The sequence below is a fragment of the Telmatherina bonti genome (assembly GCF_933228915.1).
Source record: "Telmatherina bonti genome assembly, chromosome: 19".
Taxonomy (NCBI): Eukaryota; Metazoa; Chordata; class Actinopteri; order Atheriniformes; family Telmatherinidae; genus Telmatherina; species Telmatherina bonti.
Window position 1 is genome coordinate 29,862,607 of NC_136617.1, and position 26,722 is coordinate 29,889,328.

The window sequence follows — 26,722 nt, forward strand, 5'->3', positions numbered from 1 at the left end:
TCACAGATGTAAACTAGGAGACTAATATGCATGAAGATGAAGATAGAAGGAAGCTAAGTTAAGTTAAAAGGTTATGAAATATTAAAAATGTAGGCGCAACCGAAGATATATGTTTAATCGTTCAGAGGAAGGGCAGCGCTGGTGGGTTTGTCTCAGTTTGGATTTAACCTGTTAACCCTTTCACACCGAGTACGATCCAGCCGGTTTTCCATGTATCCCTGCTCCAACACACAACTCTGACTGATGAGTCTTTGTGCAGAACATCATAGGCTGTTGGATTCATTTCATTTTATCCAAATGTGTTGAAGCAGAACAACTTTGAAAACCTGCTGGACTGGACTGGAATGATCTCTACCTTAACATCAAACCACTTCTGGCTTTTGTTTATTTTATTTCTTATTCTTATTTTATTACTTATTATTACTCATTCTTATTCTTATTCATCTCTTATCCTTGTTAGAATGAATTGAACACCTGTCGCTGAACCCTGCCTCTTTCTTCCTCCTTGGTTTTCTTCAACTCTTTCGTGTTTTATGGTGTGGACTGTTTTTGGACCTTGTTATTCTGGATTGTGGAAAATGTTTTCCCTGCTCTGGAGGACCACTCTGAGACTGCCTACTCCCCAATCTCCTGACCTCCTGACGATCAGACGAAGCAAGATCACTGTCAACACCATCTCTATTTCAATAAATCTGTTTAACTTCCTTGGTTGGCTGAGTTTTGGGTTCTGGCTTCTTGAACCGTAACACAGATACTCTGTTTGTGTGTCTGCATGTAGACATACACAACCAGGATTTTAGGTTTCAAACGTACCTGGCTCTGACAAAAAATGCTCAATGTCTTATGTGCGACCTGTGTTTACACTCAAACATAATGAATGCCCTCTGAATTTACCTTACAGACTTATGCAGTTAGGTGTAGACCAGGTGGTATGGACTCAGGGGGATTCAGTTTTATAAAATCCATGCTATATGTGTACATGGCCTCAACTTGTCCTTGTGTACAAAAGGCCAGCGTAAACAGATTGTCATGGATTTTATAAAACTGAATCCCCCTGAGTCCATACCACCTGGTCTACACCTAACTGCACCTAAGTGCTTGTTTTGTGTTTAATGTTTATTTGTCTTCCTAAAGAATCCAGTATGATCCCATTGTCATCAAGCTTTTGGAACAAACTCTTCAACCAGTCCTGCGCCGCACCTGGATCCACCTGCACTCCCAAACATCCATTCACCTGTCTGCTGGCCTGCAACTCTAATCAGCTCCCTGGACCACCACCTACTCTGTAATAAAGTTTGTTTCAGCGCTACATTCCCCGTCTGCTCTTTGGGTCCGAAACCCTGCATTTGTGACACAGATGGGTCTTCAGTAGAGATTTAAAAACAGATACAGAGGAGGCCGGTCTAATTTATAAAAGCAGCTCATTCCAGAGTTTAGGTGCTGCTGCTGCAAAGACCCGGTCCCCTCTTTCATTCAGTCTTTGGTACAGTCAGGAGAAGTTGGTCAGCCGACCTGAGAGACCAAGACGGTGTTAAAGGATGGAGGAGCTCAGAGAGGCAGCAACATTCAAAAACAAACAAGAGCAACTTGAAATGCATCCTAAACTGCACAGGCCTTAACGTGCTGCACTTTTCCTCTGCCTGGTTGATGATTATCTTCACCTGTACTTCCCTTTGCTTAAACACCTGTCAGAGATCTGCTCAGTGTGAGATCGTCTTTTCCAAAGCCTACAAGCGTTGTTCATGACTCTGAGAATACCTGGTCTTCACCCTGCCTGTCTCCGACCACCATCTTTGCTACGTCCTTGTTGGTACGATAACTGACCACCTGTTGCTGAACCCTGCCTGATCCTGACCCTGCCTCTTGGTTGCTCCTTGGATTTATTCAACTCTATCTTTTGGTGTGGACCCTGGAGTGTTTTTAGGACCTTGAGATCTTGGATTGTGGAAACTGTTTTCCTCTCTGAAGGACCACTCTGAGGCCGCCCATTCACTCAGCTTCTGGAAAACATTCATTTTATTTGGCCTCTTTGTCTCCTCACCCCTATTTTTGGTTCACCTCTGTATTTTGTGTTCCAGACCTCCAGACTAAGCGAGACCACCTTCAACACCATCATTATCTCAAGAAATCTGTTTAAACTCATTGGTTGGCTGAGTTTTAAGTTCTGGCTTCATAATCGTAACATGTAAAAAATGATCCAACAGTGAAACATCAATGCACTTTTTCTCTGTTATCAGATGGCATGAAAAACCATCTGCAAAGATCATCACCCTCGTCAACCCTGTTTATTTTCTCCAAAGGTGCATTACTCAACTCTCATATTGATCTCACAACCAAGTGATCACTTAATAAAGCTTTAAAACATGAAAAGAAAGACTGAGTGACTCATAAACAGGCCTCAGGCACAAATCCGGACAGAATCTGTCGCTGCCTCAAGCGTCTCCATCGCTGTAAGAATTCACCGTCCTCCATGGATTTTCTACAAGGTTTATTTAACTTTGTAGTCGAGCCCTGGTAAAATCAAGCCGCCCCCCGCCCCATTCTCACTGTACAGCACCTCATCTGTTAAAACCTGTAAATCTTCCTCTGCTTTTAAGACAGGCGCGGGAGCGTGGGAGTCTTTCGAAGAAAATGTCCTCACCATTGATGTTTTTCTATCCTTTTTTTTTTTGTCCCCTCGTACATCGATGTTTTCATATCATGTGTCTCCGCTTGATTTATTTGCTTGTTTAGAAGATCTAAAACATGGTAATAGAGGAGCAGGAAATCAGCAGGACTGCAAAGACGACGCCTCCTCAGCAAAAACTAGCAGCGTGTGGCCACGTACAGGGTTGATGCAGATACGAGGCTCGTGTTCAGGTTAAAATCCTTGCACCATGTTTCAGTTTACTGCACACGGAGCGGGGGACTGAGCCTGCCATCACTCTGCCTCCTGATCGTATGATGAGTACTAAGATGCTTTACGTTGTCAGTCAAAACAAAGGGCAAAATAACCCAATGCTTGAACCTTCCTAGATAAAAATAGTGCAAACGGATCATTTTATAAATGAATGTGCGCCATATCAAGGCGGAAGCTGAAGGGGTAAATAAATGTTTATGTCTTAATCATCGTATTTTTACTGGAAGGAATGATGAAGCTCTTCTTGCTTTGATCGCAGCAGCCATGTTTTCCTTCATTTCTGCAGAAAGATCAGAGGTTGGGGCACAGTTTCAGTGCACTGGGCCCCCTCATGCAGAGAACCACCAGGGAGATCTAACATGAAAGCATCCCGAAGGCTCTGCGTTGGTTTAGCGGCTTCGCTCAGACATGTTTTCTTTCAAACCCTCGGATGGTTCTTCCATCCCAGGAGGCGTAATCCCAAAGTCAAGCCAGTCTCAAGGTTCAAGGATCTGAAAACACTGGAGGAGCTGCACAGGAAGTGGTCTGTGTGGAGGATGTCATGGCGGGGTCAGAGATTTTCCCTGGGAAGGGTCCCATCAGTCAGCTGTTCATACACGCCACTGTTTGTCTCTCAGCTGAGCTTGCGTCAACGTCTGCGTCTTGGATTTCAGCGGCTTTTATTGTTCATCATATTGTCTGACAGCTACACGTGAGCCTTAAAGTCACAAATGAAGGAGGCAGAAATGAACACAAAGAGGAAGTCATGGGTAAACTTTTTAAATGAATTCATAAATCAGTCCAATGTCTTGATGCATGCAGACGCCTGAAGAGCAGCCAGATTGTCTGAAACAGACAGAACCATGATGAAGTACCGTATTTCTCATCCTAATCCATCTCCTCCATCAGCACAGTCTTGATATTTGAGACTAGGCTTGCTCAAATACTGCACTTTTCGTCCACTAAACACAGCTTTTGTACTCCGTAGTCCCTGTTTAAATGCAAATATGCTCTGCGTCAGAAAACCATCCATCCATCCATCCATCTTCTGCCGCTTATCCGGGGTCGGGTCGCGGGGGCAGCAGCCTAAGCAGGGAAGCCCAGACTTCCCTCTCCCCAGCCACATTTGCCAACTCTGCGGGGGGGATCCCGAGGCGTTCCCAGGCCAGCCGAGAGATGTAATCCCTCCAGCGTGTCCTGGGTCTTCCCCGGGGTCTCCTCCCCGAGGGACGTGCCTGGAACACCTCACCAGGGAGGCGTCCAGGAGGCATCCTGACCAGATGCCCGAGCCACCTCAACTGGTTCCTCTCGATGCGAAGGAGCAGCGGCTCTACTCTGAGCCCCTCCCGGATGACCGAGCTCCTCACCCTATCTCTAAGGGAGAGCCCGGCCACCCTGCGGAGGAAACTCATTTCAGCCGCCTGTATACGAGATCTCGTTCTTTCGGTCACGACCCACAGCTCATGACCATAGGTGAGGGTAGGAACGTAGATCGACTGGTAAATCGAGAGCTTTGCCTTCTGGCTCAGCTCCTTCTTCACCACGACAGACCGGCGCAGAGTCCGCATTACTGCAGACGCCGCACCGATCCGTCTGTCGATCTCACGCTCCATCCTTCCCTCACTCGTGAACAAGACCCCGAGATATTTAAACTCCTCCACTTGAGGCAGGACCTGACTCCCGACCCGGAGAGGGCAATCCACCCTATTCCGGCTGAGGACCATGGTCTCAGTAAGAAAACTCTTCTCATATTTACTGTTCAGAGTGCGGTATGTCCTGCTAGCAGTCCCACTTTTGCCTTTGGACTATTTTTTCTTCTTTTTTCTGTGAATATGCAGCAGTTAAATGGACTTGGTGCAGTATTGCAGGCTGCAGTGTGGTTTCAGCACCACTTTGGGTACTTTTCATGTGTTCAAAGTGGCGTTGCATTCAAACTAAACATGGTTTTCACAAAAATCTGCCCTGTATGAGCAGAACCAGATAACAGACAGGTTTGGGCCAAATTTGGCTACGTTTGGCACTTATGGCTCATTAGCAAGTGTTACGTGGACCATAAGCAGACCAGATGCCACCTGGTGGACTGGCCTGAAATATTCAAGTCTCCTGTGGTCCAGATGTTAGTTGTTGGCCTGGCTGTTTTTGGCAAGTATTTTGGGGCCAGAGATGGTCCTAATGTTTGCCTGGACATGTTGATGCAAATATAAATGACTGAAAAGTCTTGATGAGCTGGAAAAAGAAGATTAATGAGATTTTATTAGAATGAAACAAGTAAATAAAGCAGAAGCGGGTTGTGGTTGCAAGCAGACAAGCCGTTCAGTAGTCCGTATCTAACAGAGGTCTGACCACACGGTCAGAAAAGGGTCTTTTTGAACAGACTGACTTGGGAAGCTGATCGAAGTTGGGATAGGGTGAGATCTGGTCTGCTACCTGTCACACATCTCCATCTACTGGCAGGATCCCTTTCTGGGGTCAGAGTACCACAAAGCAGCAGGGTTGAGTTGTAAATTCAGAGAACTCGGAGCTCACACGTGCGAGAATTAGATGCGAGAAGAGAGAGACGAGTATTATAAGAGGGAAGATAAACTGTGAAATTTCCTCTGCGACACAGATTATGGCAGTTTCCTCGTCGGCCACACGTTGTGGTCATGTGACTGAATTTTTGCAGCCTCCTTCAGTTTTAATGCCATACTGTCTGGGGGGGAGGGAAGAGCGGCATTGAGCTTTCCAGTTTGTCGCTCTTCAACACGTCACTTCCTGTCTTCCTCGCTTTATAAACTTTTCTCCGTTTACTGAGGCCCAGTAAAGACAACCTTTCTACTGTTACGTAAAGGTGTATTTCTTCTTCTACTATTCTGCCAGCGTCACATTTTCCCAGACTGCCTGGCTCACTTCGTCCTTAATCCTGGTGTCAGTACTCCGGTCTGATGATGATCTTTCCTGCCTTTATTTGAGCCGCCCAGCCTGATCACTGGTTTTTAAATCTCATCCTCATTCTGTCATTCTCCCCCAGGATGGTAGAAGGACAATCATCATAATTCCCATTTTTAGCTCAACATGATCCTTAATCAGCCACCTGACAACACGTCCACCACCATTGGTATCAGGAGTCGTGGGTATCTCTCCTTTGTTAATGTGACAAAAGAAAGATTATAGTTGTGAAAAGTGACTGGAGTTTAATCTATTTAAAACCCTCTTCATTTACATTTTATACCTTTTATATAATTTCATTTGAATTCTAGATCAAAATATTTGCTTAATCATTTTCAGTGCTGTAAAATCTGTCATTTTCATTTTTATTCAAACAAATCTTAATTTAGGATTATATTTAATCAATTAATCCCAACCTGATTCACAAACTATTTACTGACTAAATTTAGTCTAGAAATTTTAATAATTATTTAATTTATTTTTAATCATTTATTTTATTATATTTAATTATTCATTATTATTTTATTTATTATTTTATTTATTTATTTATTTATTTATTTATTTATTTTTTTGCTCCCTCCCATCCAGCATCACCTCCACTTCTTAATCAATATATTTTCCATTTTTCTTTCTAAATTTTTGCAATAAATGGGAATTTAGGCAAGAAAAATTTAGAAAAAAAATCAGGTTAATTCAACACGTGAAATAAATAATTAGATTATGTTTCACAAACACAATTATAGTTATTCTTTTTTTTATTTGCTGCTTTGGCGTGAAGAAGTTTTATCTTTTAAACGTTCTTTAAAGTCACCAAAGTTATCACATTAGATCATTGTGAGACTCACTGTGATGGTTGATGGTGTTGATGAGTCTGATTCCTACGTGCGCGTGGTTGTATGTCACCAGAACGATGTCAAACAGTTCCTCGCTTTGCGGGTAAAGGTCCCGCAGACGAGTGTTGACCGCCTCCAGAGCCTGCAGGAAGCAGCAGCAGTCAGAAAACAAGCTTCACACAACAATAAAAATTCATGTATCTGTTTGGACGACTTCAACCTTCACAAAGGGGAAAGCAGGTCCAGGTTCAAAGGGTTCATTCTCGTGCTCGATTTGGTATCTTAAATATTCTTCCACACCTTCCTGCTCAAACACCTTCTGCTCACGCTCAGTTCGAAACAAGACTCGCGAAGAAACGGCGATCGTCACTGCGTTCTCCGGCTTCGGCTGCAGAAAAACACACAAGTGTAGGATGGAGCGATGACAAAAAGACAGATGAGGCAGCAATAATACCCAGTGAGGTGGTGATGAAGGGCAGGAGGGAGAGGTCAGAGGTCAGAGGAACAGATCACTGGTTTTCGCCTGAAGAATAAAAAACATCTAGCAGTAAAAATGGCTAAAAGTTGCTTCTGTCCTGCTGTGTCCTTTTATCCAGAGGCCTCGACTTCCTCGCAGTTAAAAGCTTAGTTCAGCTCACATCTGTTGGCCTGTAACATATTTCATGTTTTTACATCATCTTTAAATACTAAACAAATGATACTTTACCTGCACAAAACTCTGCTCCTATAAAAGATTAAACAAATCATCGTTACTGAGCATTTTTTCCTTCATTTTGCGTCCAAAATTAGAAGATGTCGGGTCATTCTGGGAACGTTCTCTGTCCTGCTGACTGCAGCATGAGCCCAGAGCATGGTCCTCCCGCCGCCGTGTTTTACAGTGTGTGAGGGAGATCTCCAAAAGATCAGAACGCCTCCATGAGAGAACCTCAAGAGTTTCTGAGTCCTCTGAAACTGTAACATCTCGGAAGGCAAACATGGCTGAGAAAATGCAGGAAGGACTTCCCGACCCGGTTCGGTTTATTTGCCTCCTCCTGCTAAACAGCCGAGAAAGAGAAAATCGTTGGTGGAAAAAACTGCAAAGTAGAAAAACACACAGAAAAACAAAACTCCGCCACGGCCTTTAAAAAGTTCCTGGACCCAAACGGTGATCCAGATCATCACCAAAATTAAATCAGTTCTTCCTTTTCACATTTCCAACAACTTCTAAAAATTTAGTTAAAATCGGTCCATAACTTTTTGAGTTATCTTGAACACAAACAGAAAAACCCGGTAAAAACATCACCTCCTTGGTGGCGGTAAGAAAAAAGCCTCGGATCACGCAAGGAGCAAAACCAGAGGGGGAGGAGCCAACACAGGGCGCTACTTTCACATCTTGCTAGCCCCCCAACATACCTACCCCAGCTTTTAATCAAATTCAGCTGAATTGTTTCCATCATCTGGATTTTAGATTTTAGTTTTTAAAGATTCTGTCCCAGAAACGTTTGTCCTTTTTTTTTTTCTTTTTTTTTTTTTTTTACTTATAAGCTGAAGTGAAACGAATGAAAATATAACTTTAATTTAATTTTTTATTTATTTACTTTCTGATGGGGCTTTGCAACGTTTGTCAAAACCTGCCACCACTTTGAAGGCGCATCATATTTTAACTGCCAAACAAACACAGCAGATTTGTCTCTTTGATGCATCCAATCACTGCAAATTTTTATAATTTATCTTTCCATTTCAATCTGGATGGGTTCAGATGGTGCTCATCAGTCTTTAAAGCTCCTCCGGTTCTCATTCAGCTTGAGCTCTGAGCGCTTACTGGGAACATTTAGATGTTTCCAGTATTTTGGGGGTTTTTGCGAAGTTGAAAAGTAAGCTTGTGTCCCAGTTCTTCCTTCAGAGGACCCAGAAAGACTTTCCTTAACAACTTGTCTGTATTTAGCAGCATTGATAATTCCTTCAATTCAGATCAGTTTTACTAGATCTACCAATGAAAAGTGTCCCCCGCACAATGATGTTACCACCACCATGCTTCACTGTGGAGATGATCTTCTCAGGCGGTCAAACAACCTTTTAAATTTTGCATACAGTTTATGTCTCTCTGCGATGTGCTGACGGCCTGTCCAGAGCGTTCCCTGCCTCTCGCCCAGTGATTGCTGGGACAGGCTCCAGCTTCCCGCAACCCTCATTTGGAACAGTTAAGAGAATAGATGGATGAATACAGTTTACGTTTTGTGTCTTCTTTCAGTCATTTTCCACAAACACCATCTTTTCTAGGGCTGTGACGAAATGCTTTTGTCCCAATTCGATTCCGATTTTTTGGATGCCGATTCGATTTAAATTGCGATTCTCAAAATTCTTCAACATTGATGATTTTTGTAGGTTAAAAACAAACAAAAAAAAAAAGATAAAACTTATTTTTGCTTGTAATTTTTCTTGATTTCAGTTAGGAGAAAACAACACAGTAGCCAGACCATCAACCTGCTGCTATAATGCCCAGGAAGACAAGAAAAAAGATGAATAAAAACAATAAAAATTACCCAAAATTTTATAGTGGATTAATTTTATTCAATTCCAAAAAAAAAAAAAAAAAAAAAAAATTAACAAAATAATCAATTTTAAAATTGTGAAAGAAAAAAACCCAATTTTCGATTTTTCCATTCGATTTTCCCACCCCTAATCTTTTCTGTGTCCATGCATCACGACAGTGGCTCCACTAGACATTTACTGATTTCAGAGAAAATTAATAAACATCTCTTCACAGCTTCATGTTTCTTATTCTTTGGAAATTTTTCCATTTTTTAAAAAAAAATCACTGGCCTTGATTAGTTCATGTTTGTGCTATGGATTAAATTACAGATTGATGTAGAAAAAAGAGAATAACCAAAAGAAAGAAAATAATTTTGCAGGACAGTATATTTTTAATTAAAGATAGTGAAAAAAATCTGTTTTTGAGGTCTTTTGGATTACATCCAACAATGAAACTACTGGTGGTCACAGCTGTCACCAGAACACACACAGTGCATGAAACAGGATTAAGGAGTTGCAGCATGCAGTGACTGCAGCACTTTGTAGAGACGAGAGGATATCACAATGGAGTCATAGCAACCTGTGGGTTACAGCCCATTATGTAAGCAAAAAGTGCACTGGCATGCTTGGCTTGCCATGAGAACAGAGAAGAGACATCATGCTGAGATGCGTGCTGAACGTTTTATGGATGTTGTAAAGATGTGGAGTGCTGAAAATCAAGCAAGCACGCTCATCGCAGAGGGTGCATGACACATAATTACGGCAGCCTAGACAGCCCTGAAACGTGGTTTATTTTTGATTATTTGCTAAATAAATTTTTCAAAAAGGTTACAGTTCCTGCAAAAAAGCCAAATTAAACCGAGCACAGTTAAACATTTATTTATTAGATCATGTTTTTCCAGCACAACATCAGATCCCTGCAGGATAATGCTGCTTTGTGAGGCTGCACCAGTATCATCGCATGCTTGCTTATTCCCATTGACATGAAACAAACTCTGAATAATGTCCTGACGTCCTCTTTGAAACCGCATGCATGTAGATTCAACCCAACATGTTGCTCTCAGATTAAAAGTACTCCATGGTGTTTTGGTCTCATGTTACTTAATGTGTGTTTATGCTGAGGGCAACATTACTGCTGGGGCAGCAGGCATTAGTGCCCACAGTGGGCTGCATTTAGATGATGAAAACTAAAGGGGGTGTGGGGGGGGCTAACAATAACGTCCATGTCAAAGTATGTGTGCTTGACTTTGATCGAAGGCTTTGTAATTATACTTTACGTAGGTCATAACGTGAATTTATGCTGATTATTTTAAACTTGTATTTATTTTTGGGTGTTAAAGCTGGAATTTAATTGTAGTCCGTCACGTCGGAGGCAGGAGGAGCCAGGATGGGAGTCTGTGTAATGTAGCCCTCATGGCTGTTAAATAGGCCACTGGCTGGAAAAGCCATTTCAGCCATGTTCATCACAACAGCACTGCCTGCTGACATCTTACCTACTTACCTGCTAACACACACACACACACACACACGCTTTGCCAGGATTAAACCAGATCACGTCTACATGTGAAAGTTAAAACATATTTCTCCTTTCAGAGAAACTGTGGTTTTGTTCACTGAGCTACATAAATATTCACATACAGTTAGTTTTATCAAACAAAACTGATAGAAATGCCAGTAATCTTTTATCCGTTCTGATGCACTTAGACAAACTTTTATTAACATCTCCGTGCAACTTCATGCAAAATAAGCACATGCAGAAAAATATGACACTTAACAATTTCATGAACACTTCATTTTTAGAAACCTTTGCCACACGTCTGCTATAAACAGACTATCTGGTAACAAAGCTAGAAAATATATTAATCTGTGGCCACATGTTGCTAAATCATGACCACAGAGCTGAGGATGAGATAAATAACGTGGCTGTGTTTTAGTTATAAGGTGCATATGGCAATTAAGAGTTTTACTTAATTCTCATTTTATTTCATTTAATTCCTATGTTGTGATTAATTGGAATGATGTAAATAAGCTTCCTGGGTCTGTCCAAATGAATAATTAGCTACTAACCAACAGATAGAGACCAGACCATGCTACCTACTCTACCGCAGCCCTGAGGGGACATACATCTAGTGTTACTTAAAAGTAAGTAGTTGTAGTTACTATTTACTTCTTGTAAAAGTAAAGTAAAGTAAAGGAAAGTAAAGGAAAGGAAAGGAAGTAACGTGAGGTAAAGTACAGTAAAGTAAGTAAAGTCCAGTAAAGTACATTAAGTAAAATAAAGACCAGTAAAGTGCATTAAGTAAAGTAAAATAAAGTCCAGTATAGTACATAAAGTAAAGTAAAGTAAAGGAAAGGAAAGGAAAGTAAAGGAAAGTAAAGGAAAGATAAGGAAAGGAAGTAACGTAAAGTCCAGTAAAGTATATTAAGTAAAATAAAGACCAGTAAAGTACATTAAGTGAAGTAAAATAAAGTCCAGTAAAGTACATTAAGTAAAGTAAAGTAAAGTAAAGATAAGGAAAGGAAGTAACGTGAAGTCCAGTAAAGTACATTAAGTAAAGTAAAATAAGGTCAGGTTGTTAAGACGCAGCTGTAAATGCATCTGAACGTTTAATTATAAAACTGAATATTACGTCTGATAGTAAATGGCAGACTTACATAAACACTATAAACTCAGTGCTTGAATGTCGCATCTCAGTGATGCTTTATGTGACTGGAGTCGCTTTCATCCAACATGGAGAAACTTTCTTTCCAGTTAAAATAAACATTTCTCATGTTCTTGTCTTTTATCACAAGGAGAGAAAAGTGATTTCTGTGCTTCCACTTTAGAAAGTCCTCCTTTGTTTTTCCTGAACTTGACTGTTTCTACGTGTGTTGGCATCTTTGTCTCCTAAACCGGTCTGGTGACATCAACAGCAATAAAACATAACTAGTGACAATGTATTTTAAATTGAGGTGATTACTAATGCCAGAGATAAGATAATGAGCTTGTAGCTTTTTCATAGCTAAGTGCTTGTATGTGGAAAATTATTATATAAATTGATTTGATTTTAATGTTGAATTGTAGAAATGTAGCCAAGCTTTCTGGGCTTGCCTTCTTAAATAGTTTAACTAAAAATCAACACAAAACTGACATGGTGTAATGTCTTTCTCAGTACAACAAGGTCACCGTTCAACAGCAGCTCCACAATGATATCATTCCCCAAAATCTACAAGTCCCACATATAGTCTGCCCAAAACATTATCAACAAAGATGATCTGTGAACAATAATTTCCTGCAGTCTGTTGTGATTTTTCACAACAGGACACCTCAGCAAGAGACATGTAATTCAGGTTCTGAAAGCGAGACTTTTGAAACTAAAACAAGAGGCTGTGTAGACATTGGTCAACTTTATAATCTGTGAACATGTGTTCTGGTTTTATCTCTCGATGTCACCATATTGATGCGGTGTTTGCTCATTCTGCCTCCACAACATTTTAATCCTCAGTCAACCATCGCCACTCGTGTGGTTGTTTTGCACCCTAAGCGTCCAGTCAGATGAAGTCAACTAGAGTTATTATACCAATACGCCATGTTTTTGGCAACAGGATTGTAACAATAGAATTTCTAATTAGTTTTAATAACCTTTACTTTTTTTTTTTTTTACTGCATACAAACTTCAAAATGATAAAGAACAAAATGATCTTAAAACCATATTATGTGACAATCACAGTGCCGTTATGAGTTAGAGACACTTATTTCAGCTGTTTAAGGAACATGGTGTGAAACATAGACCCAATGTGTGCAATTTGTTTAACCATTACTGGCCACAACACCATGATCTAGCAGCAATAAAAAGCTACAGATCACATGTTAGTAATATGTGGCTGTACACTAATATATATTTCCTTCCAACATCCAAAGACATGCTCTGTAGTTGTATTCAATTTAGTATTTTTCTATGTTCAGAGTTGAATATTTCTGAGTTTTGGTGTGGTTATAAGATAACCAGACCAATGGTAATGATAAAAGGGCCAACATCCATGTTGCGCCTGTTCCTCTGAATGGAAAATAGTCTCTCATCAATGCCTAAGAACAATCACATGCGATTAATCAGGACAATGAACTACTGTTCATTGAACAGAAATGATTCTCTCAGATTCTTTATTTCCTCTTTCTGAATAATGAAGACTTTAATTCAGGAGTTTCAACAGCTAAAACTTGAAGCCACAAACAAAAATGAAATGGACAGCAACACATACACATGAAATTCCAATGTTTTGTACATAAAGCGGCAATAAAATAATGTGTAGAATCATGTTATAATGAAAATGGGTGGAGTCTTTTTAAAAATCTAAAAATGCCTTGTTGCATATTTGTAGTCTAGAAGAAACAAATCATTTACTGTTTTTTTGGAAATTGTAGTTTATTGGTTGATTCGGTTTATTCATTAACTTGCAATTACCTGTTTGTGCCAGTAGATGTCACTATATATCACACACTTGACCTTTAAGTGATAACGATTTGGTTTTATTCACACCTTGGTTGTACTATTTGTCTGGGGGTTTTTGGAGATTTTTTTCTCTCGTTTTCCTCGACAGCTTGATTGCCTATTTTGTTTTTAAGGACCTGTTGATTTGTTTCATCCCAAAAAATCTCTCTTACAAACAGGAGGTCCCTGCTTGTGATTGTCCCACCTGCTCTGCATTTATTCGTTAACTCATTCAATAAAAATCCTCCTTGGTTTCAGTTATTAATTGTCCGATCCACATCTTTTTTGCCCTGGTTTTTCATTGCTATCATGTTTTCATTTTTTCGCTCACATCTACTTTCTTGAATTATAACCCACAGTGGTACAATGCTAACTTTCATTAATTTAGCCATTTGTGGGCTAGCTGGAACCATAGCAGCTAAACTGACGGGAATGGCAACCTTGCTTGAGGCAGCAGCTGCCAAGAGAAGCAAGGAAATTCAGTCAAGCTGCAACAACTAGCAACTGCATGACAGCTAGTAACAGCTGTAGCATTGATTCTACAAATATGCATGTCCAGAAGTTCAGTACTACATGTTTTGTACTTGTGTTTTTCTTCTTTCAAATAAACTTGAAACTAGGATAACCAAGGCAAACTACCTACTATGCTGGCTAGCTAAGCTGTCAGTGGCTGCTGCTAACAGCTAGGCTAACTAGCTAGCAAGGCTAGCGAAAATATTTTGTCTTCTCCTCATGGCTTCTCCTAATGGCTGCACCCTTACCCTTCAAGCTAGCTAATGGTGAATTTCTTACATTGAAATATTGGTAATTAAAATGTCTATTTAGTATATTCTCCCCCCAGCAGATACATATTATCCTCACATGCACATCATGCAAATATTGTGAAGACTGGTTCCTCCAAATTTTCTGTGCTGCACGCGAGTAATCTGACTTAAATTCTGGTTTGGTGGTATTTTGTACACTCAAGGAACATATTCACCTGACATAGCACTGAAGGCAGATTTTCTCGCAACATATTTCTTATAACCTTGAGGCTATGTTAAAGTTTACTTTTTTTTCTATCTGAGGGGAAACTTAAGTTTAATTATATCTCCATTTCTTAGTTAAAAATTATTAAAAAGTTATATTAACTGCACTAAAAGCACCCAGCCTTCACATTGACAACAGCTGTGTAATTTACTCTGACATTAGAAAATGTTTTCTATTTTTTCTTATCTTGTTGGTTAGTGTTGGAATATCCTGTGATAATTAGCAGACCATTAGCACATATCTGAGCTCTGATTTTGACAATCTTTCCCATCATCACTGTCATGGTAGCCTGTAAATGTATAGGGCTTATGGGGACTTTTGTTTCCTAAACATTTAAGTTTCAGATGCTTTTAGTAGACTACATTCTCAGATTACAATGTTTCCCAATAACTGCGGTACTCATCTAGACTTATGACCCCTGCCACGGTGCATGCTGTTTGTAAAGGCTTTGTTCCAAGTGACAAATGTCAGAGAGTCTTGCAGAGGTTTTATTATATCTGAAAGAGATCCAAGAAGAAAAGTTTACATGAACCTTAGGTGTCTGTTTGACACCTCTAAAAAAGCATTAAGCCTGTCTGCTCACATTAAATATTTAATCAGTAAAGCACATTAAAGTGGCCCAGCTGTTGAACTATTGGTTTAATAGCTCAGTTCAGCCAGGAACATCCAGAAAGAATCAGGACGCAGCACACATGATGATGTTTCAGGTCAGGTTTTTGGTTAGTAGAGTGGGTGTGTCCGTGATCATGCAGGTCACAGCTTCAGCCGGCACATAAGAGGTTAAAGAGGGTGGAAGGGCAGCAATGATGATCGCTCATAAGCCATAAACACAACTTAACCTCACGTGATGATGGGACATACTTACGAAGAACACGCCTCCCTCCACCTTCCGGGCTCGTCTCCCTGTCACCTTAGCAGAATGACAGTTTGTTTTTATTCATTAGAGATTATTCATCACATTTGTTCATTTCCTTCAGTCAGTTCAGGGTAATCTTTTCTGCAATAAGTGTGACACAACTTACATTTTTGGTTGAATGGAAACTTATAAATGCAGAAAAATTGTGTAAAACTAGTGTTAAAAACAATGCATGCCGCATTTTAAATGATATGTTTGTTGTGGAAAACACAGAACTCCCACAGCTTTTCAAATGTACGAGACCTTTGGTGTAGCTTATCCATTAGAGTCAGTTTACTCCATGAATAATATGTCACACACTCTGGGAGTGATCCCAGTCAGACTCTAGTTCTTCGCTGCAATTTGATACTGGAAGTGTTAACTGCCTGCCCTCTCTCTCAGAGGGCCTCCTACTCAGTGGGAATGTGTAGATCATAAGACTCCTCTACACAGAAAGCCATAAGTACTCTACTGCAAACGTACCATCACACATGGGTGAATAATCAAAGTGGGGTGAAACTAGACATACATGAGCCTATTGATGTTTTCACGAAGCCTTCCTTTCTATATCTTACTCCAGCCACAGCTTTGCCAAATCAGCAGGTCTGCTGCATGACTCTAACCATGAGTCATCTTTTATTTACATATCAAAGCCTCTGAGACATCCCTTTTATCAATGGGCTAATGAATAGATGAGAGATGGAAAGGATTTCCAGTCAACAGTTGGAAACAGACCAGAGGGGGAAGCAGAGGGAAAAATCAAGAGGTGACAGTGTGAGCAGAAAGTGGCAGGGTGGGTGGAGTTGGGGTGGATATTTATAGATAAGGTAAAGGCCAATGATGATGCAGCCTGTTTGTGCCTTGGCAGACACAGTCACACTGGAGTTTGGCTGTACACAGCCAGTAACACCACTGGGTCAATGGTGCTCCTTAAAAATATGAACCAGAGAGAGATAGAAATGGTACATATGTGTGATTTGTTAACATGTGATCAGTGTTGGCATGATACCTGAACTGGGTAATGGTATGGTTACTTACGAGCCACATGTGCAAAACAGAGTCACAATGTCACAATCCTTCATAGTAAATCATAAGAGGATATGCCTAGGTGGCCGTTTTTTGTATAGCAGTGTCCATGTGGAATTATGTTGTTTGTGGATACTTGCATGTAAATGTGCAATATAAGATTAGGGAGCTACAAGAGTAAACACAAAAGCTGCAGGACTGTGGAGAATATTGCCGGAAAAGCTTCGAACTAACAAGTTGGCAGAGTTATGACCCTATCTTCCATCATCCTTTCAAGAGTTTGTGCTCAAATAAAAATGGATAAAGGTGGAAAGAGGACAAGACAACAGACTTGGAGCATTGAAAATGCAGTAAATGAGCCAAAGTAAAGTCAGAGCATAGCCTTGCACCAGTCACTGGTCAGCTGCCGGTGCAAGATCATCAGTGATTCGTTCTTTAGTCGGCTTCAGGAGGGATGTAGCCTTCGCAGCTATTACCCACTGCTGGGTGCTCAACAGCCTTAATTTTGGTTCTTTAACTGCACCAAAGAGCATTAGCGTCATTGTGTACCATGAAATATGACATATAAAAACTCAAGCCGATTCTTTGTAGGTAAGAGAATAAAACAACGGGACACTGCAGAGGTTTCTGCTGTGCATCAAGGTGATTGGACAAGATTGTCATTCAGCAGAATTGAGCTTCATTAGACTGTTTTATACATTTTTATATACACGATCCATTACTACATTATTTCTATAACAAACATGCAGTTTTCCACAAGAAAATATCCTCAGCAACAACAGCAAGAAGTCCTTTACTATCAGAAACAAGCACCTCGTTGTACCTTTTAGAGTTACAGCACTGTCACTGAAGCGGTACTCTTAATGCAGTGTTTCTCAGTCCTGGTCCTTGGGACTCCTGCCCTGCGTGTTTTAGATGTTTCCATACTTTAACATGCCTGACTGAAATGAATGGCTCATTAGCAGACTTGCAAAGAACCTGAAAAGCTGTTCAGTTAATCTGAATCAGGTGTCCTGGAGTTGAAAACAACTAAAACATGCAGCACAGTGCTCTCCAAGTATCAGGACAAAAAAACCCTCCGCCTTAAAAGTACGTCTTGGGTACCCTCAGCAGTGCATTTTGCATCTTATAAAGACTAATACTGCATCTCTGAGGGCTGCCTGTCCTTAAAAGGTGCAAACTGTGCTGTTTAGGTTACAACAGAAACACCTCTAAAGGCAGTTTATGCTGTAGATGAAGTTGACATGCACCCAGGGCACAATCTATGTAAGGACGAACAAGCAAAAGGAAGGCAAGAAAGACACAAATGAAAAAAGAAAAGAAAAGAAAAGATCTATAATTTGTCTCAACCAGCTTTCCAAACTACTGCTCCTTCGCATGCAGGTCGGCTGAGGGCATTAGGCCAGAACCCTCTCTCTGGTTCCACCACATTCACAATCCTTTGTAACCCTGAAGGTACAATTCAGTACTTTATTTTCTGATTGTGTACATCAGATGATACTGAGACAAGCTAAAATACATTTAAAAAAAAGATGCAAAGGCCAGAAAATTACAATAAACATGGTAACTATGGGTACTTCAAAGGCACTGTGGTGCTTGTATTATGACTCCATGCTGAAGGAAAATATATATATATTTTTACATATACACAAAGGACCATTTATTTCACTCATATCTTTTTTACTGATCCAGGATGTGAAATGTTGCTGTTTACATCAGCAAGCTTTCTGCTGGCAGTGTGCTCTCAGGCCTTGAAATGTGAAGAAGGGCATGAAGGGAGCATCAGTCCAGTGTGTACATGAGGCTGTGTTTGATAAGGAAATTACGATGTGGCAGTGCTCATGTGGTCTTCACAGCACTAAATGAGGCTTGTGTTAATGTTAGAACTACACATATCTGAATCTATCAATAATAATGAGGAGCAAGTAGAGCAAGATCAGCAGAAAAGCACTGAAGCAGCAGCTAACTCACCTACAGAAAGGTGAATGTTCCAGTAGCATGCTGCTAATGTTCATACACCATCCATAGATTTCACTAAGAAGTCAGGGCAAATGATTTGGAAATTTGTTTTCACACTTTTCAGGACACTAGTTGGCTACTTGTATGAAAATGGTTTTGAGGTCTCTAACTACAGTGGAAAAGTTGTTTAATATTCCAGTAAAGTCTTTTAGAACCATTCAGATTGGTTATGCTTATAAGCTAACACTGTGCTAGCAAGACGCGATGGCAATAATACTGCTGACATAAAGTTAGTGGAGGATAATGTTACTTTTAAAAGCCACTAGGTGTATCACTAGGTGTGATAAAATTGCCACTAACATTTATCTTATGTTCAGAATAACCTACTCAGAAGAAAACGAGCAGAGTTTTTCTTGTTTCTAAAAACAAACTCTTCCTCAGTTATTTTGTCAACAGGGCTCGTAGCCTAATGAACACCTGACTTTTCAAAGTAGAATCTCCTTTACCATGTAACTATTTTAACTTAAGTCAGATTACCAGATTTAAGAAAGTAAAAGCCAGCAGACATTCTCCATTTCAATGCACTTGTAAGCACCCAGACCACAGACGTGTTTCGGCCGAATTCAGGCTATTTTTGGTGCTTATGGCTCAGTTCACTGGCAAGTGTTGTGAGAGCCACATGTGGTCCAAATGTCAGTTAATGGACTGAACGTGGATTACGACAAGTACCGGTATTATTTTGGCCAGAAGTGGTCTAATATGGGAAGTCTCCCTTATTTTGGTGAAGGCTACATGTGGTGGTCATGTGGCTGAGTTTCAGCAGCCACACTCACATTGAATCAAAACTGTAGTTCAAGAGCAGATTTTGACCAAACAAAAATGCACAATTGGGCCAAACATTTCTGGGCAGTGTTGTGGAGCTGTCCTCAATGTGTTGGTACTCATTTTACTGCTAAAAGACAGCACATTTCTGGTGCGCTTATACCTATAAATTCAAAACATACAAAAGACTGATTATGGTAAAGCTGTCCTTTCAATCTTCCTAACTAAACTATACATGAGTTTCAAGGAAAGTAAAGGGACAAAGTAGTGGAAGTGGTCTCTTTTTTTAATGGATGTGTGTATTTCCAGCTGTAGACAGTTTTAGTCAATTAAACGACAAAGGCGACATTGTGAAAAAGAAAATAAATGAAAAAATAAAGTATTGACTGAGAAAAAGTGGTGCAGATTATAGTCACTATCTGCTGTCTTGTAAATCCTCCTGAGACCATATTCGTCCACTTTAGATATTACAATTTTACTCCTTAATGTCACATTTCATATGTTATATTATTAAATGATATTGATCCTTACAGAGGAGCAGCATCTTAAAGGAGCTTTAAGATGATGTCACACGAGAGGGGGTGTCACATTGCTAACTTGCTGTCATCACGCTTTTCAAAATGGTATCTATTTTGGCATGCACAATAAATAAACAAAGAAGAATATCACAAAATCATGGTATTACTGATTTTTATTTTAGATTCCAATTCTAAGCCGTGTCTAAACTATTTATGGATAGTTCAGTGGCTTTTCGGAGCTGAAGTTATTTGTTTACTTTAGAAAATATTTTCTTTTAATAATGTCCTCTGTACTGGACGTCAGAACTTTCACCTTCATGACAGAAGTAGAAAATATCCTGAAAACCATTGAGGGTAAAGAATCTTCAGACATTAAAGTCCAGAGAGAGGATGCAATAGGAAAAAATGAAAGGAAAACAAGACGATGAAGACCTAAATACTGAGCCAGACGTGCGCATCGTCCTCTGTGGCCGAAACAAACACGTAGTGTTTTAAGCGGTGCTAACCATAAAGACAGAGAAGAAAGTAATGCATTCAGAGATGTTCACCATGAAATAGATGCGAGCACTACTTAATTCATATGTTCATCTGGATTTATCTATAGTCTGACTGTTACGAGACATGCCACCTACAATGATGAGTGGTGAAAAATAATCACAAAAGGTTCATATTAAACGTCAAACATTCATGTTTTCCATTAATCGTTGAATGGTTTCTGTATTTTACCAGACGTTTTATCAGATTTGTGGATCATTTATTCATTCAATAAATGTTTCTTTTGAGAACAAGGAAGTGCTGATGTCCACTTCAGAGAACTTCTTCTCAAATGTGAACAAACTAATAAAAATGATTTAATTTGTTTGTTTTGTTGTTTGTTTTTTCACAACTCCAAGATATCAGTCTACTATAACAACTGTTTTATTCACAGAGTCAAGTGAATTGTATCTTATTACACACACACACTGGTTTATGTTGTGTGTGATTGTTGGTAATGTAAACCACTGTGCCATACCATGAGAAATAATCAGGTGTGTCCTGAGAAATGCTCCAATTTCACCAAATTTGTCTAAAAATCAGGTAAATTTGATACATTTTTCATTAAATATTGAATATATTTATTTTGTAAATTCATCTAAACAAGCCCAGGTGAAAGATCATAAAATTAATTTTTCTTGTGTTTATCTGTTTTCTATTTAACACACTTTGACAAGATGGACTTTATATTATTTATATAGACTTAAAAAAAAAAAAAAGTTCTGCTTTTTGGTGTGCCTTGTGATTTTTTCAGTAAAAAACAGTGTACCTTGGCTCGAAAAACACTGATGTAAACCACAGGTGAAATTCCACAGACCTCATAGAGCTGCTGTTGCTAGATTACATTTTTATTTATTTATTAGTTTGTTTGTCTGTGCCTATAAAGTAGTTGATAAAAGAGATGACTGAAAATAAAAAATGGCTGTTGTGAGATTTTGATGGATCTCAAGTGAAAGCAATATATATATATATATATATATATATATATATATATATATATATATATATATATATATATATATATATATAAATATATATATATATATATATATATATATATATATATATATATATATATATATATATATATATATATATATATATATTTTAAATTTGGAGAAATAAGTAACAGGTTAGCCTGGATGTGAGCTGAACTTGTCCCGCTCGCTGCCAAAGGCTTAGTGCTGTTTATGGCTTTATATGTATATATATATATATATATATATATATATATATATATATATATATATATATATATATATATATATATATATATATATATATATATATATTATATATATATATATATATATATATATATATATATATACATATATATAGGATTGATGAAGTTTATTAATAATAATAATAATAAATCCATTTAAACATTAAACAGTGATGGCACGTATAGTATTTAGACTGATAGTGAAGCACAATCACTGGGACATGATGAAAACACTGCCACACTAATCCTCACACAGCAGAGATTACTCAGCTTTTAGCTACTTTTAGATCCAGGACTTCGTCTGTACTTTGTGTCCCTCACGTGTGTCTGTGTTCCTCTGTTCCTATGCTCTTGTTTCTTCTACCACCAGCTTACCTACTGCAGTATTTGGCTGTCAGAGTCACTCATACTGGCTCAGGAGGCTGCTCCCTGATTCTGTGAAAATGCTACAGCGTGTCCTTGTCAGTATGCTGATACCTTGCAGAGCCATAAACAGCACTAAGCCTTTGGCAGCGAGCGGGACAAGTTCAGCTCACATCCAGGCTAACCTGTTACTTATTTCTCCAAATTTAAAAGTTGCTGCCAACCAAGACAAATACACATTTAAACTGTACCTATGTCATAAAGTGTGAGTCCAACCCCAGATGCTGTAGACTGAAAGGTACATATTGTACTCAATCCATTAATGAGCTGTACTTAAAGCTGCTTGTGGCAACATGAACATCTGTCTGAGAAGAAGAAGCTGAAGGGGAGCAGCATCAGGTCAGGAGAGAGCAGAGAAAAAGACAGAGGGGATGTTTGGTAGAAATTTCACCAACAAAAACTCTGATGATGGACTTGAACAACAGATGCAAACAGATAAATGACCTGCACCGACTGTCAATGAGACTTACTGGTTTTGGCTTGGTGGTGAGGCCCAGCTGGTCTTGATCAAACACCGGCTTCTCTTCCCACGTTCCTCTGGTGTCCCCATTGGATGACGGAGAAACTTTCAGCTCCTTCACCTGTCCGCTCATCATCTGCACAGGGTCCAGACTCATCTTCACCATAGAAAGTTCCTGCCTTTGTGCTCCCAGAGCTGTCCACAACACTCGAGCTTCCACAGAAACACTCTGCTCCTCTTGGGGAAAAGAAAAGAAGAGGTAGAAGAAAAAGGTGCGAAAACAAAACTAAAGAATCCCTCTGCTGTCTGTAGCATTTAAGCTTCAGCTGTCATGTAAATCAAACCCTGCTTCACTACAGTTTCCTGCTAACTTGCACCTGCCCTCAAAGCAGCCAAAGTATGACGACTTCACTTTTTCTTCCTCGTGCTCTTTAGTCTGTATCCCGCGTTTTTCCCCTCCCAAGAGGATTATTGCTCTCAGCATCCAATCCAGAGGACATCAGAGACGCTCAGTGCTTCACAATCATTATCCCACCCATAGTTCCTCCTGTGTTACAGTACGGCTGCATGCAGTCACACATACTGTCTGTCCTTTGTAAATGTGTTGCTGGCTGTACAGCAGTACATCTGCTGCTACCTCTCTGTCTCTCTTCCCCCCCTAACCCCCCACCTCCCTTCTCCCTGTCCCATTCAGTCACTCTCACAGTTCCCTGCTTTCATTCGTTTCTCTCCAGCTGACCAATCACAGCCCTGCTTCCTTATTCAGCGTGGACACGCCTCCACTGTCCCCACGTTGACAGTGCAGTTTACCCATGAGGCTCATGGGACGTTCAGGGACTCTCTCAAAATAAAAATAACCATCATTATGAGCCTTAAAAAGGTGCAAATCAAATTATTTTTCCCTTTTTTTTTCAAGGTATTTCACTTATTTAACATGGCAATCATGTAAAAAGCTGCAGAAATATTTAGCATTGCATCTCCTTTTGTCTGCATATTCTCATCTGGGACTTGTGTGTGTGAGGGGGGGATTGATCAGGGAAAGGGGATAATTTAGCCTAAAGTTAGCAGATAATGGATCTAACCTTCATCAAAAAAAAAAACAATGTTGAACTCAGAGCCATTAGTGTCCTTACATGTGCAAGTTCACGTTGTGGTGGTTTGCTGTCATTCTTTATGAAAAACATTTCTTACTAAACATTTCAAGGATAACTTTAAACTTTACCTCAAGTCTGATTCATTTGACATTTCATTCACATAAGACATTCAGATAACTTTAAAGTTTATTTTTGGAAGCACAATAAATCCAAATGATTCAACATAGCAGCCTCACATATTCGCGAGTTAATGCGAGGCAGGATTTAGAGATGTCATATTGATGGAAATATCTATTTGTCGTGGCTTGCACAGCTCATTTAGAGATGCATCACCTTGCTTTCCAACTTTAAAACTCCACATTCTGGACTCAGGACATTTATTTTGGACTTTTCTAGAGTCATCATGGCCTGAAGATGAAAAACCACATTTCACTACTTTTTGTTCCAGGATCCTGCATGACGTTCCAGCTGATTTTCGCTTTATGCAGCGAGTCACACAAATATCAACACAGGCCTTTTTGAATGTGCACAGTGGCTGATTCAGCAAAGAAACACTAGATTACATTTCTGAAAAAGGGAAAAGAGAGAGCCCCAGAGATTAAAGGAGAGTCAACATCAGACTGGCTGGAGAGCTCACAGTACAGGTGGGATGCAAGATGGATGCTGTATTAGCCTTCGTTATGTGAACTAAGAAAATCTGTAAAAGTTACAATACTGCATCTTTAAAACAGACTCTGAAGCAGTTGGTGGTGGAGAACTTTGTTGGTTTAAAAGGTTTATTTAGGAGCTAGCTTACAGGTTTCTCATCGTTCTGTGACTGATTCGCTCGTCAGCCAATCAGTCTCTGACTTTCAGGCCTGCTTAACCTGCCATCACGTCGCCTGTCTGCTCTCAGCCAGCCCGCCCCAACCCACAGCAGACCTAAAGGAAGAACGTAAGACCCTGAGGAACAAAGGATGGCCTCCATGTTGTCTAGCTCAGGTTTGTGGAGTCCGGAGAGGTCCAGCTCTTCATGTTACACCTGTATCTGATCGGCTCCTGGAGTCTGGGCTTCTTCATCAACCTGGCTAACCTCCATTTCTGATGGCCTGTCCAGCATCTTCAGGCTTTTACGTCTGGGACAATATCTGTCCACTTCAGTTCAACTTTATTTGTATAGCGCCGATTCACAACAAAGTTATCTCAAGGCACAAAGCACAGACATTATCCAGTCTAAGCCAATTTAATGTGATTCAGCACCGTAACCGTGTTCATGCAATCATTAAAAAAACCGCCTAGCTAAGGCAAAAAGATTGCATCAAAATATATTTTCAATGCAGTGAGCATGCACAGGGGCAGGGGGCAATGGGGTGAAAGGGAAAACTCTCTTTTAAAAGGAGGGAAACCCTTTAGCTGAAGCAGTCACTTTTTCAGGTTGATAGTCAACTTGGATGGCCTCCAGAGCTTTCAGCAGTCTGATTATCCCTTTTAGCTACTTTGCTTTGCTGTGTGACATTCATCTGCAACTTTGCCGCTGCCAATACAATGGTCATCATCAGGGTCTTGAGATTCTGAACAGGTTTTGTCTGCCCTTTTACCAGTTTTCAAGTCAAAATGTGCATTCAGTCCCATCCTAGAGTGCCAGAAACCAGTATCCCAGGGCTACTTATTCAATCCCACAAGGGACCAAATTGAGCAGACCTATCTGGACCTTTAAATGTTAATGTTAAAGTTGGCAAGAGCCTGCTACACGAAGCACCATCCTGCCAGTTTCTCTGGATGCCTATGTCCACTCTTCAGAAGAGTCTATATGATGCTATTTTAGTCCAAGTCCATAATTCATCCAAACTGTCTGCAAGTGCAAGTCCTAGAGTCTGCAAGACACCAACCCTGAGACCAGCAGGCACCGAACCCGGTCCAGTTCATGGCATTCTGCCACCAGGCTATGCTACACCAAGTGGGTTGGTGTAGCATAGCCTGGGTGGGTGGGGTTATTTCACTCTAACAACCACTGGAGCAGTTTCTCCCTTAAATGTTGGCCAGTCTTAGAAGGGGTCTCTACCTGGCTATTCCTTATAAATATCCTGGCATGCCCCACATCCGGGGCACTGGAGTGGCCTTGATATTGTTTGGAAGGGTCACATGGAGAAATTTGGCAACACAGCTTTGGTTTGCAAAGCATAATTTTAACCAAGTAAAAATCTATTAGAAGAAACTCCTTTTGGAGCTATGAGACTAAAATTAAGATGTCTGGCCATAATGTGCAGCTCTATGTTCAGGGAAAACCTAACACAGCATTTTGGTATAAACCATAGACTGTATATAAAAGATGAACAGACACTCCGTTACGTCACCCGTAGGTTTCTCAACAGCTGAATTTATGGTCATCGGATGGTTCCTACCGTCGCCATCTTTACAGTGTCACTCTCTCTCCCAGAAAATACAAAAAATGAGCAAAGTGGTGGAGCTGAGAGGGGGGCTGTGAGTGTGGAGGTGGACGATTGACATCTATTAAACTCCGCCCTGCTTGTAGTTTGCCCAAGCAAACTTGGAGCTAACAGGAGCTAACCAGCTAATGGAGTTATGCAGGCTTAAACTAAGTCATGCTGTTAACCTCCTAAAAACCATGGTTGTGCTACATTCTGCCTTCTTAAAGCGGGTTATCGAGTACCTGTCAATCAAAAGGACACGCCCCTAGTTATGCTGAATTTTGAGATAAAACTATTTCTAAACACAAGAGTTATTTAAAAAATTAACTCTCCACAGTTGTCCTGAATATAAACCTGATCTATTAAACTTAAAATGGATTTTTGTATCAGGCCTTAAACATGTTTATTTCTGCTGTGAGGTTGGCCTTTTTTAACATGGGGGTCTATGGGGATTTGCTCTGTTTTGGAGCCCCTAGTGGATGAGGGGTGAACTGCAGTCTTTGGCACTTAAGGCATAGGCTTCACTATTAACCGCTAGCGGTCGTCACTTGGTATAAACATCATGCACGATGGTGGAGGGCTGAAAATTTGGGCTTGTAACTTCAGCCCAGTTCTGAGTCGAATCAGCTGCATGATACCTGGAGCTTCGGTGAGAGCAAGTAGCTGCTGCATTGTGAGGTGCCTGATAATAAGGTGGAGGGCTAGAGTAG

The 26,722-nt window shown here is 40.1% G+C and overlaps 1 protein-coding gene across 1 annotated transcript in view; it reads right to left on the reverse strand.

Moving 5' to 3' along the window:
- nt5c1aa (5'-nucleotidase, cytosolic IAa) overlaps positions 1–23,169 on the reverse strand; it is a 36,895-nt gene extending 13,726 nt beyond the window's left edge. Inside the window, exons 1-4 of the mRNA XM_079258805.1 lie at positions 22,521–23,169; positions 15,514–15,558; positions 6,860–7,027; positions 6,652–6,781 (exon numbers count right to left, since the gene is read on the reverse strand). Coding sequence (XP_079114931.1) covers positions 6,652–6,781; positions 6,860–7,027; positions 15,514–15,558; positions 22,521–22,676 — 499 coding nt within the window. The 5' untranslated portion in view covers positions 22,677–23,169. The remainder of the gene's footprint in view (positions 1–6,651; positions 6,782–6,859; positions 7,028–15,513; positions 15,559–22,520) is intronic.
- Positions 23,170–26,722: the final 3,553 nt, after the last annotated feature.